Genomic DNA, 18442 nt, shown 5'->3' on the forward strand with positions numbered 1-18442 from the left:
TAGCCGGGCATGATGGCACATGCCTGTAATCCCAGGTACTCGGGAGGCTGAGGCAAGAGAATCGTTTGAACCAGAGAGGCAGAGGTTGCAGTGAGCTGAGATCTTGCCATTGCACTCCAGCTTGGGTGACAAGAGGGAAACTCCCTCTCCAAAAAAAAAAAAAAAAAAAGGCAATCAATAAATACACTGGCTGAATAAAATAAGATCCCTCATGCTTCTGAAAAGGCTTACAGCTGTAACAAAATATAAATTCCTCCCTCTATTACCTTCCTTTGCTACAAAATAGGAAGTCAAATAGATAACAAGCACAACTTAAAATTTAAAAGCTTTGGGGCTGGGCGCGGTGGCTCACCCCTATAATCCCAGCACTTTGGGAGGCTGAAGCGGGTGGATCACGGGGTCAAGAGATTGAGACCATCCTGGTCAACATGGTGAAACCCCATCTCTACTAAAAATATGAAAATAAGCTGGGCATGGTGGCGCACGCCTGTAGTCCCAGCTACTCGTAAGGCTGAGGCAGAAGAATTGCTTGAACCCAGGAGGCCGAGGTTGCGGTGAGCCGAGATTGTGCCATTACACTCTAGCCTGGGTAACAAGAGTGAAACTGTGTCTCAGGAAAAAAAAAAAAAAAAGAAAGAAAGAAAGAAATTAAAAGCTTTATGCCCAGGGCCGGGCGCGGTGGCTCAAGCCTGTAATCCCAGCACTTTGGGAGGCTGAGGCGGGTGAATCACGAGGTCAAGAGATCGAGACCATCCTGGTCAACAAGGTGAAACCCTGTCTCTACTAAAAATACAAAAAAATGAGCTGGGCATGGTGGCGCGTGCCTGTAATCCCAGCTACTCAGGAGGCTGAGGCAGGAGAATTGCCTGAATCCAGGAGGCGGAGGTTGCAGTGAGCCGAGATCACGCCATTGCACTCCAGCCTGGGAAACAAGAGTGAAAACACCGTCTAAAAAAAAAAAAAAAAGCTTTATGCCCAAAAGAAAAAAAGTAATTTTAAAGCTGGCTTTTAATGTGTGGCTGTTGATCTCATCACCTACTTCCTCATTCACTTACTTCTTTTAGAGACAGGGTCTCACTCTTGTCACCCAGGCTGGAGTACAGTGGCACAATCATGGTTCACTGCAGCCTCTCAACCTCCTGAGCTCCAGCAATCCTCCCACCTCAGCCTCCCAAGCAGCTGGGACTTCAGGTGCAAGCCACCATGCCCAGCTAATTTATTTTTTTGTAGAGACAGGGTCTTGCTATGTTGCCCTGGCTGGTCTCAAATTCCTGGGCTCCTCCTTCAGTCAAAGTGCTGCAATCCCTGGGATTATAGGCATAGGCTACCATTCCCAGCCTGCCCTCTAGTTCTTATCCCTTCTTTTAGTTTTTGCTCAAATGACAGTTTGTCAACGAGGCCTCACGTGAACAGTCATTTTTAAAACTAAAACTCCCAACCACTTCTATGCCCTATCTCCTTCCCTGCTTTATTTTTCCCTACCAACCTTATTACCAACCAAAAACACGATATACTTTAATTATTTATTATGTAAAACATAAGCTTCAAGTGGGCAGGAATTGGTAACTATTTGTTTACTTATACATTCCCAGTGTCTAAACTATGTACATGGTAGAGCAACATGGTAGATAGAAACATTAAAAATAATGTGCAGTTTCCAAAAATGGCTCCCAATGAACCACGCTCCCTAACTGGCTCTATGACTTAATAGAATGCAGCAGGTGATAATGTAACAACTCCAGGCCTGGCAGGTTGTTTTGTACTTTTGGAGGTGCGCAAAATCTGGCTATCCTACTGGAGACCACACAAAAAGGCCACAAGGAGAGGGAGATGCAGTTGCCCAGCTGAGCCCGACTGTTAGCTGTATCCTCCAAAGCACCACACATCTTCCAGCCCCAGCTGCCACCTGACTACAACAAAGCACTCACTCAACGGTCTTGAGGTGTCCAAAAAAAAAGGAAATAAAGAAAACACAACAAACCATCACACATATTCCAGCCCCAGCTGTCACCTGACTTACAGCTGCATGACAAACCACAAGAACACCAAAACTATCCAACTCAACCCGTCACTCCACCGAATAAAAAATAAAACGACTGTTTCAACTCACTAAGTTTTGGGGTGGTTTATTCCATAGCATTAGATAATTGAAACAAATGATAAAGACTCATCAAGCCTACGATGTACCAGGCATACATATAAACCCATTTAATAACAAAACAGCCCTACTATGTAGACATTATCCTTATTTTATAGATCAGGAAAGAGAAACATCAGTTATTTGTCCAAGACCACCCAATGAGTAAGATATTGGAGTCCAGATTTCAAACTCAGACAAGCACTAACAACCCCATTTAGCAGCATTTTTCCCCATTAGACCTCAAGCACACAGAATTAATCTCTTTTATTCAAGACATACTCTGTTCACCCACACAGGGCCCATATTACTTATGTTTACCTTTTTATAACTTGAGTACTCCAGGCTGGAGTACAGTGGCACAAACATAGCTCACTGTCACCTCAACCTCCTGGGCTCAAGCACTCCTACTTCAGTCTCCTGATTATCTGGGACTACACGCATGCACTACCACACCTGGCTAATTTCTTTCATTTTTTTGTAGAGACAGGTTTTTACTATGTTGCCCAGAATAGTCTCAAACTCCTGGCCTCAAGTGATCCTCTTAACCCAAGTGTTGGAGTTACAGGCGTGAGCCACCACACCTGGCCTTATTTTTAATAATGCAATCATCATCCACAAACTAGGATGTCTGACAATAACCTATATTTAACCATAACATCCCCCATCCCATTCTGCTGCCTTCCTGCAATAATTATCCTGATTCCTATTGTTTTCATTTCCCTTGCTTTCCTTTTTATACGTTTTACTGATCAAAATGGATTCCTAAAAAATATTTTTGAAGGCCGGGCGCGGTGGCTCAAGCCTGTAATCCCAGCACTTTAGGAGGCCGAGGCGGGTGGATCACGAGGTCAAGAGATCGAGACCATCCTGGTCAACATGGTGAAACCCCGTCTCTACTAAAAATTCAAAAAAAATTAGCTGGGCATGGTGGTGCGTGCCTGTAATCCCAGCTACTCAGGAGGCTGAGGCAGGACAATTGCCTGAACCCAGGAGGCGGAGGTTGCGGTGAGCCGAGATCGCGCCATTGCACTCCAGCCTGGGTAACAAGAGCGAAACTCCATCTCAAAAAAAAAAAAAAAAAAAAAAATTTGGTTTAGTTGCTCTTAGAAAAAAAAAAAAAGGCAGTGATGTTGCACATAATTTGGGAGATTCTGTTCCACTAAAACAGATTAATTCCTACTGTCACATCAAAATTCATTTTTTATAGATTTTTGTTATCATGGTAAACTATACATACTAAAATTTAGTTTTAACTTTTTTTTTTTAAGAGACAGTGTCTCACTCTGTTGCCCAGGCTCATTGTAACCTCAAACTCCTAGGCTCAACTCCTTAACTCCTGGCTCAACTCCTTAACTCCTGGCTCAGCCTCCCAAGTGGCTAGGACTATAGGTTGGCACCAGCACACTTTAGCTAATGTGTTTGTGGGGGGGTGGGGGGGGGCACCAGCACACTTTAGCTAGTGTGTGTGTGTAGACACTGTCTCACTATCTGCTCAGGCTAGTCTCAAACTCCTGGCCTCAAACAATCTCCCGCCTTGGCCTCCCAAAGACCTGGGATTACAGACGTGAACCACTGTACCCAACTCATTCTATCCATTTGTAAGTGTTCAATTCAGTGACACTAAGTATATTCCTAATGTTATACAACTATCACCACCATCCATCTCCATCCAGAACTCATCATCCCAAACTGAAACTCTGTACTTATTAAATAATAGTTCCCCCGTTAGCTTCCACTCTAGCACCTCGTAACCACCATTCTACTTTCTGTCTCTATGAATTTGCCCAGTCTAGGTACCTCATATAGGTAAAATTATACATTTGTCCTTCCCATGTCTGGCTTATTTTACTTAGCATGGTCAAAGTTCATCCATGTTGTAGCCTACTTTTATTCATTTTTCATTTACTTTGACTTCTGTATATCTTGTACGTGATAAACATTTGTTTTTTAGGGTTTTACTGTTATGAATAGTGCTACAGGTTGAGAATCCCTACTGGAAATGTTTGGGACCAGAAGCGTTTCCAGTTCTAGATTTTTTTCAAATTTTGAAATATTTGCATTACACATACTGGCTGAGCATCTCTAATCCAAAAATCCAAAATCCTCCAATGAGCAATTTACTGTGGGCATCATGACAGTTTCAGATTTTAAAGGACTTCAGATTTTCAGACTTATGATGCTCAGTCTTTTATTAACATTCTGGTACATGGCTTAAACAATCTTTTACTCTCTACTATGGTTTTAATAGCCCCAATGTGGCAGTAGTGAGGTGTGGCCTGTAAGAGGTAGCTAGACTTTAGGGTTCTTTTTAATCTGGCTTGTTTTTACCTTTAACTGGTAAGCTTAATTCACTTAATGTAACTGATAAATAGGGATGCTTCTGCCATCTTATAATTTAACATTGTCTTACTCTGTTTCTTTCTGATATGTTACTACCTTTTTAAAAACCTGCATGTCTCCCTGCTACTAAGAATTTTAGGCTGGGTGTGGTGGCTCACGTTTGTAATCCCAGCACTTTGGGAGGCCAAGGTAGGTGGATCATTGAGTCCAGGAGTTCCAGACCAGCCTGAGCAACGTGGCAAAACCTCAACTCTACAAAAAAATATAAAAATTAGTCCAGCATGGTGAAGCACACCTGTGGTCCCAGCTACTCAGGACGCTGAGGTGAGAGGATCACTTGAGCCTGGGGGGTTGAGGCTGCAGGTGAGTCATGATCATGTCACCAAACTCCACCTAGGCGACAGAGCAAGACTCTATCGGAAAAAGAAAAAAGGGTGAGTGCTGTGGCTCATGCCTGTAATCCCAGCACTTTGAGAGGCCGAGGCAGGCAGATCACGAGGTCAGGAGTTCAAGCTCAGCCTGGCCAGCACAGTGAAAGTCTCTGCTTTTTTTTTTTAAAAAAAAAAAAAAAAAAAAAGGGTAGCCGGGCATGGTGGCACACATCTGTAATCCTGGCTACTCAAGAGTCTGAGGCAGGAGAATCGCTTGAACCCAGGAGGCAGAGGTTGCAGTGAGCCGAGTTAAAAAAAAAAAAAAGGAAAAAAAAATCTTTAGCATAACATCATATGGATTTTAAATTCTGATATGGATATGTATTTTTTGTCCTTTCTTCGCTTTTGTTTTTTGTTTTTTTTTGCCTTGGACTTTAAGTCACTAAACAAGACCAAGGAATCAGATTATCTTTACTTCATATATTTATCCTAACGGTTCTCAGGTTTGAGTATCTCAATACTTCATCCAGCACTGTTTTCAATGCAGGTCTTTTGTGCAGTGAAGGTTCCAAGAGTTCACATATCTGAGAATATTTTTATCATTCCCTCCTATTTAAACTTATGTGGTTGGCTATAAAATTCTAGTTTGCCCTTTAATACTCTGAAAACACTCTCATCTTCTTGCATTTAGTGATGCTGTTGAAAACTCTGAAGTCAATTTACTTTTGTTCCTTTGTATGTGACCTTTTCTGAGGCCCCCACAATTTTCTTTTCCTCTGATTTTCTTAAATTTGACTATAACGTATCTAAGAGTCAGATTCCTTATCTCTCATCCTTAGCACTGTAACGGACCTCTGAATCGGAAGTATTTTTTTTTTTTTAATGGTAAAGGAGAGAATTACTCCATTATTTCTTCAAATACTATTTTTATTTCTCAAAGACTTTTATCAGATGTCAGTACCTCTATATCTACTCTTAGTTTTTCATTTATATTTTCTTTGTTATAGATTTTTCTCCTTCTAAAATTCTAATTCATTCCTCAGTTACCCATTCTGTTATTTATTCCATCTGTGATTCCATAACATTACACATGGAATAAAAAACAGAATGGATACAGATGTTCTAAGACAGGTATCACTCTGTCACCCAGACTGGACTGCAGTGCCGTGATCAAGGCTCACCGGAACCTCGACCTCCCCAACTCAAGCCTCCCAGCTAAGCCTCTGGATTAGCTGGGACTACAGGCATTTACCACCAAACCCAGCTAGTTTTTTTTATGTTGTCCAGGCTGGTATCAAACTGAGCAAAAGCCATTCTTCTCAGCCTCCCAAAGTGCTGGGATTACAGGCATGAGGCACCATGCCCGGCCAGTGTTCTTTATTTCAACCACTGTATTTTTCATGTCTAGTATTTGTTTGGTTTTCCCAGTCTCCACTTATACTTTTATTTCAAATTGCCAACATCTTCCCTTATTTCTTTTAGGATGATTATCAGTCTACCTTTAAACTCTTAGTCCATTTGTTCTAACATTTCTGTTCCAATGAAGCTTGTAGCTTTTCTCTTAAAATATCTTTGCTCATCTGTTATTTTTACCCAGAAGACAGGTATCAGTTACTGTGACAAGCAAATATAGGTGAAATCCAGACTCTAGTCCATTATCAGTGAAGTTGAAAGCCACAAGCACTCTCCATCTCACATAACCACTACTCAGATCAGGGCTTCAACTTTCATTTCCCAGGCAGAAGCAGCATTATGATAGCAATCTGGCAATACCTAAGGATTAAGAGGGTAAACCACAGAGAAGTGATTGCCTGAAGTCAGTCACCACCTGTTTTCCCCCTACTCTTCACAAGTATGGGCTTCTCTAATACCCTGATTAACTCTTGAGAGAAGGGCACTAGGGCTTTGAGTTACAGCAGGTGTGGAAAAGGGTAATTCCAAGAAAATGAAGCAGGGGAGAAACTAGAGCAATATTCCAATAGTTGCCTTGCCCAATGGTTTTATTCTCCCACAGCCAGGCCTGGCTAACTACTGTTTCAGGTCAGCTGCTGCCTCCCACCTCCTATCCCCAACCTCCATCCAGTTTGAAACTGACCATGTGTGTTTCTCCAGTATTTTCCCTTTATAGTTCCTTCAAGAATGATTTTCAGGCCGGGCGCAGTGGCTCACGCCTGTAATCCCAGCACTTTGGGAGGCCGAGGCGGGTGGATCACGAGGTCAAGAGATCGAGACCATCCCGGTCAACATGGTGAAACCCCGTCTCTACCAAAAATACAAAAAATTAGCTGGGCATGGTGGTGTGTGCCTGTAATCCCAGTTACTCAGGAGGCTGAGGCAGGAGAATTGCCTGAACCCAGGAGGCGGAAGTTGTGGTGAGCCGAGATCGCGCCATTGCACTCCAGCCTGGGCAACAAGAGTGAAACTCCGTCTCAAAAAAAAAAAAAGAAAAGAAAAAAAGAATGATTTTCAGGAAGAGAGTCCTAGCCATGTTGGTTAAATACCTTCATAGGCATAGGAATTGACCAGTTGGCAACTCTGAAGAATTTATAGGCATTAGGAATTGACCACTTGGCAACTCTGAAGAATTTAAACAAAAATAAAGGTTTCTTACATTAACACCCAACACAAAGTTCTGTACCATTAAAAAGATACTGATTTAAGGGCCATGGAAATTCAGAGCAGAAAAAACTACTTTTGACTGCCAGGCTGAGGAGGAATCAGAGAGAGGGAAAATAGAAGTGGAAGGAATTGGCCGGGCGCGGTGGCTCAAGCCTGTAATCCCAGCACTTTGGGAGGCCGAGGCGGGTGGATCACGAGGTCAAGAGATCGAGACTATCCTGGTCAACATGGTGAAACCCCGTCTCTACTAAAAATACAAAAAATTAGCTGGGCATGGTGGCACATGACTGTAATCCAAGCTACTCAGGAGGCTGAGACAGGAGAATTGCCTGAACCCAGGAGGCGGAGGTTGCGGTGAGCCGAGATCACGCCATTGCACTCCAGCCTGGGTAACAAGAGCGAAACTCCGTCTCAAAAAAAGTGGAAGGAATTTAAAATGGGAGCATACTGCACAAGTTGGTGAAGATCTATTTTTAATAGCTTTAAAAAAAAAATACCAAAAAGAATGGGAGAGAAAACACCATAAGCAATGGCACTGTCAAGATTTTATTCGAAAAATGAAGTCAGTTGAAATCCCTTTTGAATACACCAGTTAGATACTGTTACCCACCCCACCCCGCCCCACCCCACCACCTTTTTTTTTTTTTTTTTTTTTTTTTTTTTAAGAGATGGGGCTTTTCCATGTTGGTCAGGCTGGTCTTGAACTCCCTACCTCAGGTGATCCACACACCTCAGCCTCCCAAAGTGCTGGGATTACAGGCATGAGCCACCGCACCCAGCCTTTTTTTTTTTTTTTTGGAGACAGAGTCTCTCTGTCGCCCAGGCTGCTGGAGTACAGTGGCAGGATCTCCACTCACTGCAACTTCCACCTCCCAGGTTCAAGCAATTCTTCTGCCTCAGCCTCCCACATAGCTGGGAATACAGTCACATGTCACCACGCCCAGCTAATTTTTTTTTTCATTTTTAGTACAGATGGGGTTTCACCATATTGCCCACGCTGGGCTCGAACTCCTGACCTCGTGATCCGCCTGCCTTGGCCTCCCAAGATACCTGCTTTTAAAAGAGAAAACAATTTGGCTTAAAGAAGTCAACTAACTTCCCAAATCTAAAACTTATCCTTTTCCACTACAACATGCTGCTGTTTAGCAGTAACATTCAGTTGCTCACACCAGAAAGTTAAAAGTAATCCTCAATCTCTCCCTTTGCCTCTATTATCACATCCATAACCCAACCTTGTAGATTTGTAACTCCCAAATAACTCAAAACCTTCCCTTCTCTCCATCTGCATGACCACTTCCCCAAACCAAAAAGTGTTATTTCTTGCTTGGGTCACTGCAATAAATTCTATCCTAGTCTTCTAAACCCCACTCCAATACAAACTGTACACTACAAAAAAAAATACATTTTTTTTTTTTTGAGACGAAGTTTTGCTCTTCTTGCCCAGGTTGGAGTGCAACGGCATGATCTTGGCTCAACACAATCTCCACGTACCAGGTTCAAGCGATTTTCCTGCCTCAGCCTCCCTCCCAAGTAGCTGGGATTACAGAAAGGCACCACCAAAGGCTGGCTAATTTTGTATTTTTAACAGAGACAGGGATTCTCCATACTGGTCAGGCTGGTCTCGAACTCTCGACCTCAGATGATCTACCCACCTCAACCTCCCAAAGTGCTGGTATTACAGGCATGCCCCACCTCATCCAGTCTGCCAAAAGCATTTTTAAAAGAAAAAAAATTCTGACCAAGCACAGTGGCACACGCCTGTAATCCCAGCACTTCGGGAGGCCAAGGTGGGTGGATCACGAGGTCAGGAGTTCAAGACCAGTCTGACCACAATGGTAAAATCTCACCTCTACTAAAAATACAAAAATTATCTGGGAATGGTGGCACATGCCCACTATTTTTAAGACTCTGTCTCAATAAAAAGGAAAAACGAAAAAAAGAATCCTATAGTGTCAGGGCCTGGTCAACAGCTTGCTACTGCTGTAAGATAAAACACATGAGGCTGGGCACGGTGGCTCAAGCCTGTAATCCCAGCACTTTGGGAGGCCGAGGCGGATAGATCACAAGGTCGAGAGATCAAGACCATCCTGGTCAACATGGTGAAACCCCGTCTCTACTAAAGATACAAAAAAATTAGCTGGGCATGGTGGCACGTGCCTGTAATCCCAGCTACTCAGGAGGCTGAGACAGGAGTACTGCCTGAACCCAGGAGGCGGAGGTTGCGGTGAGCCGAGATCGCGCCATTGCACTCCAGCCTGGGTAACAAGAGCGAAACTCCGTCTCAAAAAAAAAAAAAAAAAACCACAAAAAAAAAACACATGGTCTAGCGCCTCAGCACCTTTTCAGCCTTACCTTGCACTATTCAGTCTTAAGCCTCAGCCACACTGATCTTTCAGTTTATCGAAGACAGCCTTTGCACACATTGTTCATTCATTTGGAGCACTGTGAGTTTTGCAGAAAACTGATTCATCCTAAACCTTAAAGTCTCAGGTTAAATGTCACCTATTCAACAGTCATCAAGAGATGGCAGGCCGGGGAGCAGTGGCTCAAGCCTGTAATCCTAGCACTTTGGGAGGCCGAGGCGGGCAGATCACTTGAGGCCATGAGCTCCAGAGCCGCCTGGCCAACATAGTGAAACCCCCTCACTACTGAAAATACAAATATTAGGGCTGGCTGGGGTCGATCACGCCTGTAATCCCAGAACTTTGTGAGGCCAAGGCGGGCAGATCACGAGGTCAGGAGTTCGAGACCAGCCCGATCAACAAGGTGAAACCCTGTCTCTACTAAAAATTTAAAAAAAAAAATTACCTGGGTGCGGTGGCGTGCGCCTGTACTCCCAGCTACTCCCGAGGCTGAGGCAGGAGAATCGCTTGAGCCAGGGAGGTGGAGGTTGCAGTGAGCGGATATCGCGCCACTGCACTCCAGCCAGGGTGACAGATTCCGTCTCAAAACACATACACACATTTCTCTGAGCCCTATCTCGATACTGTCTGGAAGTTTCGGTGTGGCTCCAACACGAGCATTTTCAAACAAGCACTCAAGCGCCTCTAAGGCAGACCCTCCGCAGCCTTGAACTTGAAAACTTTAGACACGTCCATGCCACGCTCCCCACCTCCGTCTCTCCCACTTCTATTCTCTGAATTGCCTCAATGGCCCTCAAACGTTGTGTCCACGTAAACTCAATCCAACTACGCCGACTTCAGGTGTGTCACCAGATGGCCAGGGACATCACGTCACCCACCCCCACCTTCATCTTCCGCGAGCCCTAACGCCACAGCCCTCCCCCTCCCCCCGAGTCCTCCTTCCGCCCGGCGCGGCCTTCCCCCGGCCGCCCGACCCACGCCTCAAGCTCCTCCCACCCGCCACCCCCGCTCCCAGGCCCGCACAACTGGCCGTACAGCCGCCCGCTCCTCACTCTCCGGCTACCGCTCCCGGTACCCCGCCGGCGAAGGCCAAGAGCCACACCTTACGGCAGCTCCATGAATCTCTCCCCGGTCGAGCCCTGGGAGGGGAAGTGGTGGCAGCCACAGGTCCTACCTCGGCAGCATTTTGAAATGGCGAGTAATGAGGCCGCAACTTCCGGCCTCCCACAAGGCCCTACACGAGGGCTTCCGGTAAGGCCTCCGAAACCATAGATGGGACAATCGGAGGACTCGACAGCTAGAAAGGCCGAGCTCTCTACCATAGAGTAGATCCTAGTGCCGGGGGAGAGTCGTGGGGCTCGGAGGATTGAAGGTCTTCAGATTTCAAGAATATTTGAGGGACTTGCAGGGTCTTGTGATACTTATGGACGTGTGTTAGGAGATCAGAAAACAAAGAAGGTCGTAATCACAGGCTGCCTTCAGCTCTTTGGAAAAACTACGCTTCGTCTGGCATTCGCCAGTACTCATCCTTCCTCCCCAAGGGTGGCTGGGGAGGGAAACGGAGCGACGGCGTCACTAGGGTGGTAGGGAAGCTTGAAGGCATGTCAAATAAGAAATGTTTGAAGGCGCTGGGTGCGGTGACTCACGCCTGTAATCCCGAGGCCGAGGCAGGCGGATCACCTGAGGTCAGGAGTTGGAGACCAGCCTGACCAAAATGGTGAAACCCCATCTCTGCTAAAAATACAAAAATTAGCCGGGCGTCGTGGTGAGGGCCCCTGTAATGGCTACTCAGGAGGCTTAGGCAGGAGAATCGCTTGAACCTGGGAGGTAGAGGTTGCAGTGAGCCGAGATCGCACCGCTGCACTCCACCGTGGGTGACAGAGTAAGACTCCGTCTTCAAAAAAAAAAAAAAGAAAAAAAGTGCTTAGCATACATCCAGGAAAAAAAAAAAACTTGATCACTACCCATGATTTAAAAAAAAGAAAATACAAAAATTAGCTGGGTATGGTGGCACAGACCTGTAATCCAGCTACTTGGGTCGCTGAGGCAGGAGAATCGCTTGAACCCGGGAGGCAGAGATTGCATTGAGGCGAGATCACACCACTTCACACCAGTGTCAGGGCAGGGGATGCTAAAACCATGAGTGAAAGGTTGGCGTGGAAAGAAAACACATGGAGTAGGCTGACCATTCCACCCTCCGCAACCGTATCACTAAAAGAGAGTCTTTCACACACCATATAATACTTGATTATGAAGCAACAGGAAACCAGAACACCACCTATAAAGTATTCCTGACCAAAAGATAAATAATCCAAATCTAGATATACCTACTAACTGCGAGTTAGTAGGGAAAATGGAGAGCAAGGGGTTAATTAGCCAAATCCAGAATGTAGGAGGTTCTACAGGATCTGGGGCGACAGGGAAGATTAAAGTGGGGGGACTTTTAGAGAACGTTAAAAACACCAACTGCAGGTGGTGGCCTGTGCCTGTATTCCCAGTTGTTCCGGAGGCTGAGGCAGGAGGATCCCCAGAGTCAAGGAGTTTCAGGCCGTAGTGTGCAATGATCACTTCTGTGAATAGCCACTGCACTCCAGCCTGAGCACACAGTGAGATCTCTTTTTTTTTTGAGACAGGCTCTCCGGCTGTTGCCTAGACTAGAGTGCAGTGGCTCCATCCCGGCTCACTGCAGCCTCGACCTCCTGGGCTCAAGTGATCCTCCCACTTCAGTCTCTCGGGTAGCTGGGACTAGAAAGCCGCAGGCGTCCCCAAACTACGGCACGCGGGCCGAATGCGGCCCCCTGAGGCCATTTATCCCACCCACCCCACCCCCCTCGCCGCACTTCAGGAAGGGGCACCTCTTTCATTGGTGGTCAGTGAGAGGAGCACAGTATGTGGCGGCCCTCCAACTGTCTGAGGGACAGTGAACTGGCCCCCCGTGTAAAAAGTTTGGGGACGCCTGCTCCAGACATGACACCTCGCTGATTTTTGGCAGAGGTGGGGTGTCAGTTTGTTGCCTAGGCTTGTCTCGAACTCCTGGACTCAAGCAATCCTGCCCCCTCTGCCTCCCAAAGTTCTGGGATTAAAAGCGTGAGCCACTAGGCCTGGCCAAAATCTCATCTATTAAAAAAAAAAAAAAAAAAAGTACGTTATGAGGAAAGAGAGGATTAAACCTAAACTGAGATATAGTCATACTTAATACCAGGAGGTTGCAAGTATCTTTGACAGATACTAGTTCCACGTGCCAACAACCCTAGGGCTTGGAGGCACTCCTTAACAATGATCTTCCCTGATGAAAGAACACAGCTGCAGCATTTTCTCCAGGTGTCGCTTTAAAACTGTGGTTTTCGGGCAGACGCAGTGGCTCACACCTGTAATTCCAGCACTTTGGGAGGCCGAGGCGGGCGGATCACCTCAGGTCAGAAGTTCGAGACCAGCCTGGCCAACACGGTGAAACCCCGTCTCTACTAAAAATACAAAAATTAGCCGGACGTGGTGGCGGGCGCCTATAATCATTCCAGCTACTCCCGAGGCTGAGGCAGGAGCATCACCTGAACCCGGGAGGCGGAGGCTGCAGCGAGCCGAGGTCGCGCCACGGCACTCCAGCCTGGGCAACAAGAGCGAAACACCACTCAAAAAAATAAAAAAAAATTGCGGTTTTCAAGCTTTCAGGTATACAAAATTCACTGGGAGATGTGCTTATTAAAATAGATTGCTCTGAGCCCTATCTCGATACTGTCTGGAAGTTTCGGTGTGGCTCCAACACGAGCATTTTCAAACAAGCACTCAAGCGCCTCTAAGGCAGACCCTCCGCAGCCTTGAACTTGAAAACTTTAGACACGTCCATGCCACGCTCCCCACCTCCGTCTCTCCCACTTCTATTCTCTGAATTGCCTCAATGGCCCTCAAACGTTGTGTCCACGTAAACTCAATCCAACTACGCCGACTTCAGGTGTGTCACCAGATGGCCAGGGACATCACGTCGCCCACCCCCACCTTCATCTTCCGCGAGCCCTAACGCCACAGCCCTCCCCCTCCCCCCGAGTCCTCCTTCCGCCCGGCGCGGCCTTCCCCCCGCCGCCCGACCCACGCCTCAAGCTCCTCCCACCCGCCACCCCCGCTCCCAGGCCCGCACAACTGGCCGTACAGCCGCCCGCTCCTCACTCTCCGGCTACCGCTCCCGGTACCCCGCCGGCGAAGGCCAAGAGCCACACCTTACGGCAGCTCCATGAATCTCTCCCCGGTCGAGCCCGGGGAGGGGGAGGGGTGGCAGTCACAGGTCCCAGGGCCTCGGCAGCATTTTGAAATGGCGAGTAATGAGGCCGCAACTTCCGGCCTCCCACAAGGCCCTACACGAGGGCTTCCGGTAAGGCCTCCGAAACCATAGATGGGACAATCGGAGGACTCGACAGCTAGAAAGGCCGAGCTCTCTACCATAGAGTAGATCCTAGTGCCGGGGGAGAGTCGTGGGGCTCGGAGGATTGAAGGTCTTCAGATTTCAAGAATATTTGAGGGACTTGCAGGGTCTTGTGATACTTACGGACGTGTGTTAGGAGGTCAGAAAACAAAGAAGGTCGTAATCACAGGCTGCCTTCAGCTCTTCGGAAAAACTACGCTTCCTCTGGCATTCGCCGCTATTCATCCTTACTCCCCAAGGGTGGCAAGGAGGAGAAACAGGGCGACGGCGTCACTAGGGTGGTAAGGAAGCTTGAAGGCATGTCAAATAAGAAATGTTTAGCCGGGCGCGGTGGCTCAAGCCTGTAATCCCAGCACTTTGGGAGGCCGAGGCGCGTGGATCACGAGGTCAAGAGATCGAGACCATCCTGGTCAATATGGTGAAACCCCGTCTCTACTAAAAATACAAAAAATTAGCTGGGCATGGTGGCACATGCCTGTAATCCGAGCTACTCAGGAGGCTGAGGCAGGAGAATTGCCTGAACCCAGGAGGCGGAGGTTGCGGTGAGCCGAGATCGCGCCATTGCACTCCAGCCTGGGTAACTTTAAGAGTGAAACTCCGTCTCAAAAAAAAAAAAGAAAAAAGAAAAAAAAGAAATGTTTGAAGTCCCCAGGGGCGGTGGCTTACCCCTGTAATCCCATTTGGAAGGCCGAAGCAGGCGGATTACCTGAGGTCAGGAGTTCGAGACCAGCCTGACCAACATAACATAGTGAACTCTTGTTTCTTTATTTATTGAACCCCTGTTTCTATTAAAAATACAAAAATTAGCCGGGCGTGGTGGTGCGCACCTGTAATCCCAGCTATTCAGGAGGCTGAGACAGGACAATCGCTTGAACCTGAGAGGCAGAGGTTGCAGTGAGCCAAGATTGCGCCATTGCCCTCCAACCTGGGCAACAAGAGTGAAACTCCTTAAAAAAAAAAAAAAAAAAGAAAAGAAAAGAAAATGAAAGAAAAGGAAAATAGTTGAAGGCTCAAAGGAATTTTTAACCTGCTTATAAACGAGGGAGGCCGGGCGCAGAGCACAGCAGTAATCCCAAACTGGGAGGCCGAGGTGGGCGGATCACCTGAGGTCAGGAGTTCCAGACCAGCCTGTCCAAAACAGCGAAACCCCGTCTCTACTAAAAATTCCAAAAATTAGCTGGGCGCGGTGGCGGGCACCTATAATCCCATATAATCCCAGCTACTTGGGATGCTGAAGCAGGAGAATCGTTTGAACCCGGGAGGCAGAGGTTGCAATGAGCCGAGATCAAGCCATTGCACTCCAGCCGGGGAGTCAAGAGCGAAAGTCCGTCTCAAAAAACAACAACAAGAATAACGAGGGAAAGGGTTGGACATGGAAATTGGAAGCTGTCTTCAAATAACTGAGTAGTATAATATTGGAAATAACGGAGCTTTATTCTCTAAAGTGCAGGACTAAAACCAATAAAAATTACAAGGCAGTATATTTTAGCTCAAAAAATCCTCTAACATTTGGAGTCGTCCTGAAATAAATGCAATTAGGTATTTGGGGGAAGTAACGTCATTTGAAGGCAGTCTTCCTGAGAGGTTTGTTGAAAGCTCTTCTATATTAGGAAACGTTAGACCTGGTTGTGTAACCCAAGAAAGCTCCATCTCATTGTTCTTTGCACCTCTCTTAGCATTTATCACGGATTTTTTAGTTATTCATGTATATATCATTTTTATCTCTCTCAATAAGCAATACAAAACGTGGCTCCCAGTGCTAGATACAGATCCATGCTAAAGAACACAGGGCAATAACCTTCCTTAAATGTGTACATTCCACCTTGCCGTGCTTCTAGCATAACCTTCTGCATAGCTGGGAGATCCAGAGTTCCATAAAGGAGCTGAAGAATTAATTTTTTCATAGAAATCTGCAGCCACCTCACTCGAGAAAAGAAAAGGAGGGGGGGCTTTTTTAGTTGAACCACTGTCAACTATTTCCCCTGTCCTTTTGTGCAATTAGTATTTTTTAAAAACTTCCAGGCCGGGCGCGGTGGCTCAAGCCTGTAATCCCAGCACTTTGGGAGGCCGAGGCGGGTGGATCACGAAGTCGAGAGATCGAGACCATCCTGGTCAACATGGTGAAACCCCGTCTCTACTAAAAATACAAAAAATTAGCTGGGCATGGTGGCGCGTGCCTGTAATCCCAGCTACTCAGGAGGCTGAGGCGGGAGAATTGCTTGAACCCAGGAGGCAGAGGTTGCGGTGAGCCGAGATCGCGCCATTGCACTCCAGCCTGGGTAACAAGAGCGAAACTCCGTCTCAAAAAAAAAAAAAAAAAAAAAACAACTTCCAACAGGAATTTATTTTTTGTAATTTTTAAATAGCATCTGGTTAGTTTGGATCCTTTCCTAATGTCTCCTGGAGTCTTGGAATATGATCTGTTCATGCAGTTCTGTTTGTGTAAAATCAACAAGTATTTGTTGAGGCCAGGTGCAGTGGGATTACCCCTGTAATCCCAACGCTTTGGGAGACCGAAAGGTGGGAGGATCGTTGAAGCCCAGGAATTCAAGACAAGCCTGGGCAACAAAGCAAGATCCCCATCTCTACAAAAAAAAAAAAAAAAGTTTTTTAATTAGCTGAGCATCCTACTGTGTGCAAAGCACCAACCTAGAGGATTCCAAAACAAGATCTGCAATCTGTCTAGTGGAGGAGTCAGACAGTCCAGGTGAAAAGAATGTGCTAAGTGCAGTAATTGATGAGCTGCAGTTACCCTTTCCTAGTTTAAGAGAGATGAGCCCTTTCAATTTGGGCAAAATATTCGCCAACATCTCTAATTTGCCTTCATTTAAAACCTTGAGGGCTGTAGCTGGGTGTGGTGGCACATGTCCTGTAATCCCAGCTACCCAGGAGGCTAAGGTGGGAGAATCACTTGAACCCAGGCAGTGGTTGCAGTGAGCAGAGATTGTGCCACTGCGCTCCAGCTTGGGTGACAGAGTGAGACTCCATCTTAAAAATTAAAAAAAAAAAAAAACTTGAGGGCTGGGCAGAGTGGCTCATGCTTGTATTCCCAGCACTGTGGGAGGCCAAGGCAGGGGGATCACTTGAGGTAAGGAGTTTGAGACCAGCCTGACCGACATGGTGAAACACTGTCTCTACTAAAAATACAAAAAAAATTAGCCGACCGGGGTGTTGGGTGCCTGTAATCCCAGCTACTTGGGAAGCTGAGGGAGAATTGCTTGAACTGGGAAGAGGAGGTGGCAGTGAGCCCAGATCGAGCCACTGCACTCCAGCCTGGGTGACAGAGCGAGAATCCGTCTCGATAGATAGATAGATAGATAGATAGATAGATAGATAGATAGATAGAACCTCGATAAATATGTTGAATAGGCCGTGGTTAAGAATAGAGTTTTCCCCATCATGTTTGACACTGATTTGGGAGTAATTGCTTATCTTCTAATTTTTTATTTATTTATTTGTTTTGTTTTTGTTTTTGTTTGTTTTGTTTTCATCTTCTAATTTTTTAAAGAAATAGGCACAGGATCTTACTATATTGCCCAGTCTGGTCTGGAACTCCTGGCCTCAAGTCATTCTCCCTCCTTGGCCTCCCAGTGTTAGTATTACAGGTGTAATCCTTTAATCCTACAGGTGGTACCCACCACCACACCTGGCTAATTTTGTGGGTTCTTTGTTTTTGTTTTGAGATGGAGTCTGGGCTAGGCACAGTGGCTCACACCTGTAATCCTAGCACTTTGGGAGGCCGAGGTGGGTGGATCACCTGTCAGGAGTTCAAGACCAGCCTGGCCAACATGGTGAAAACCCATCTTTAAAAAAAAAAAAAAAGAGAGAGAGAGAGAGATGGAGTCTGGCTCTGTTGCCCAGGCTGGAGTGCAGTGGCACGATCTTGGCTCACTACAGTCTCTGCCTCCTGGGTTCAAGGCATTCTCCTGACTCAGCCTCCTGAGTAGCTGGGATTACAGGTGCACACCACCACACCCAACTAATTTTTGTATTTTTAGTAAAGACGGGGTTTCACCATGTTGACCAGGATGGTCTCAATCTCCTGACCTTGTGATCCGCCTGCCTCGGCCTCCCAAAATGCTGGGATTACAGGCATAAGTCACCTCGCCTGGCCTCCAATGTTGTTCTTAAGCCAGCAGTGATCTCCCCTAATATGGTTAGCATCTGGAACATTTATCCATCTGTTCCCAGGGAT

The 18442-nt window shown here is 46.4% G+C and overlaps 1 protein-coding gene across 9 annotated transcripts in view; it reads right to left on the bottom strand.

Moving 5' to 3' along the window:
- Window positions 1–14292, bottom strand: part of MDM4 (MDM4 regulator of p53) — a 52904-nt gene extending 38612 nt beyond the window's left edge. For 2 of the 9 annotated variants that reach the window (XM_074384968.1, XM_074384967.1), the window contains exon 1: window positions 11008–12591. In XM_074384968.1, the coding sequence (XP_074241069.1) occupies window positions 11008–11155 (148 nt within the window). In that variant the 5' untranslated portion in view covers window positions 11156–12591. Of the gene's footprint in view, window positions 1–9822; window positions 10707–10868; window positions 12608–14044 lie in introns of those variants that run through there. The other 7 variants (XR_012513509.1, XM_074384970.1, XM_010348924.3 and 4 more) reach the window with 7 other exon arrangements.
- Between the last annotated feature and the right edge of the window lie 4150 nt (window positions 14293–18442).

This window comes from Saimiri boliviensis, chromosome 14 (genome assembly GCF_048565385.1).
Source record: "Saimiri boliviensis isolate mSaiBol1 chromosome 14, mSaiBol1.pri, whole genome shotgun sequence".
NCBI lineage: Eukaryota > Metazoa > Chordata > Mammalia > Primates > Cebidae > Saimiri > Saimiri boliviensis.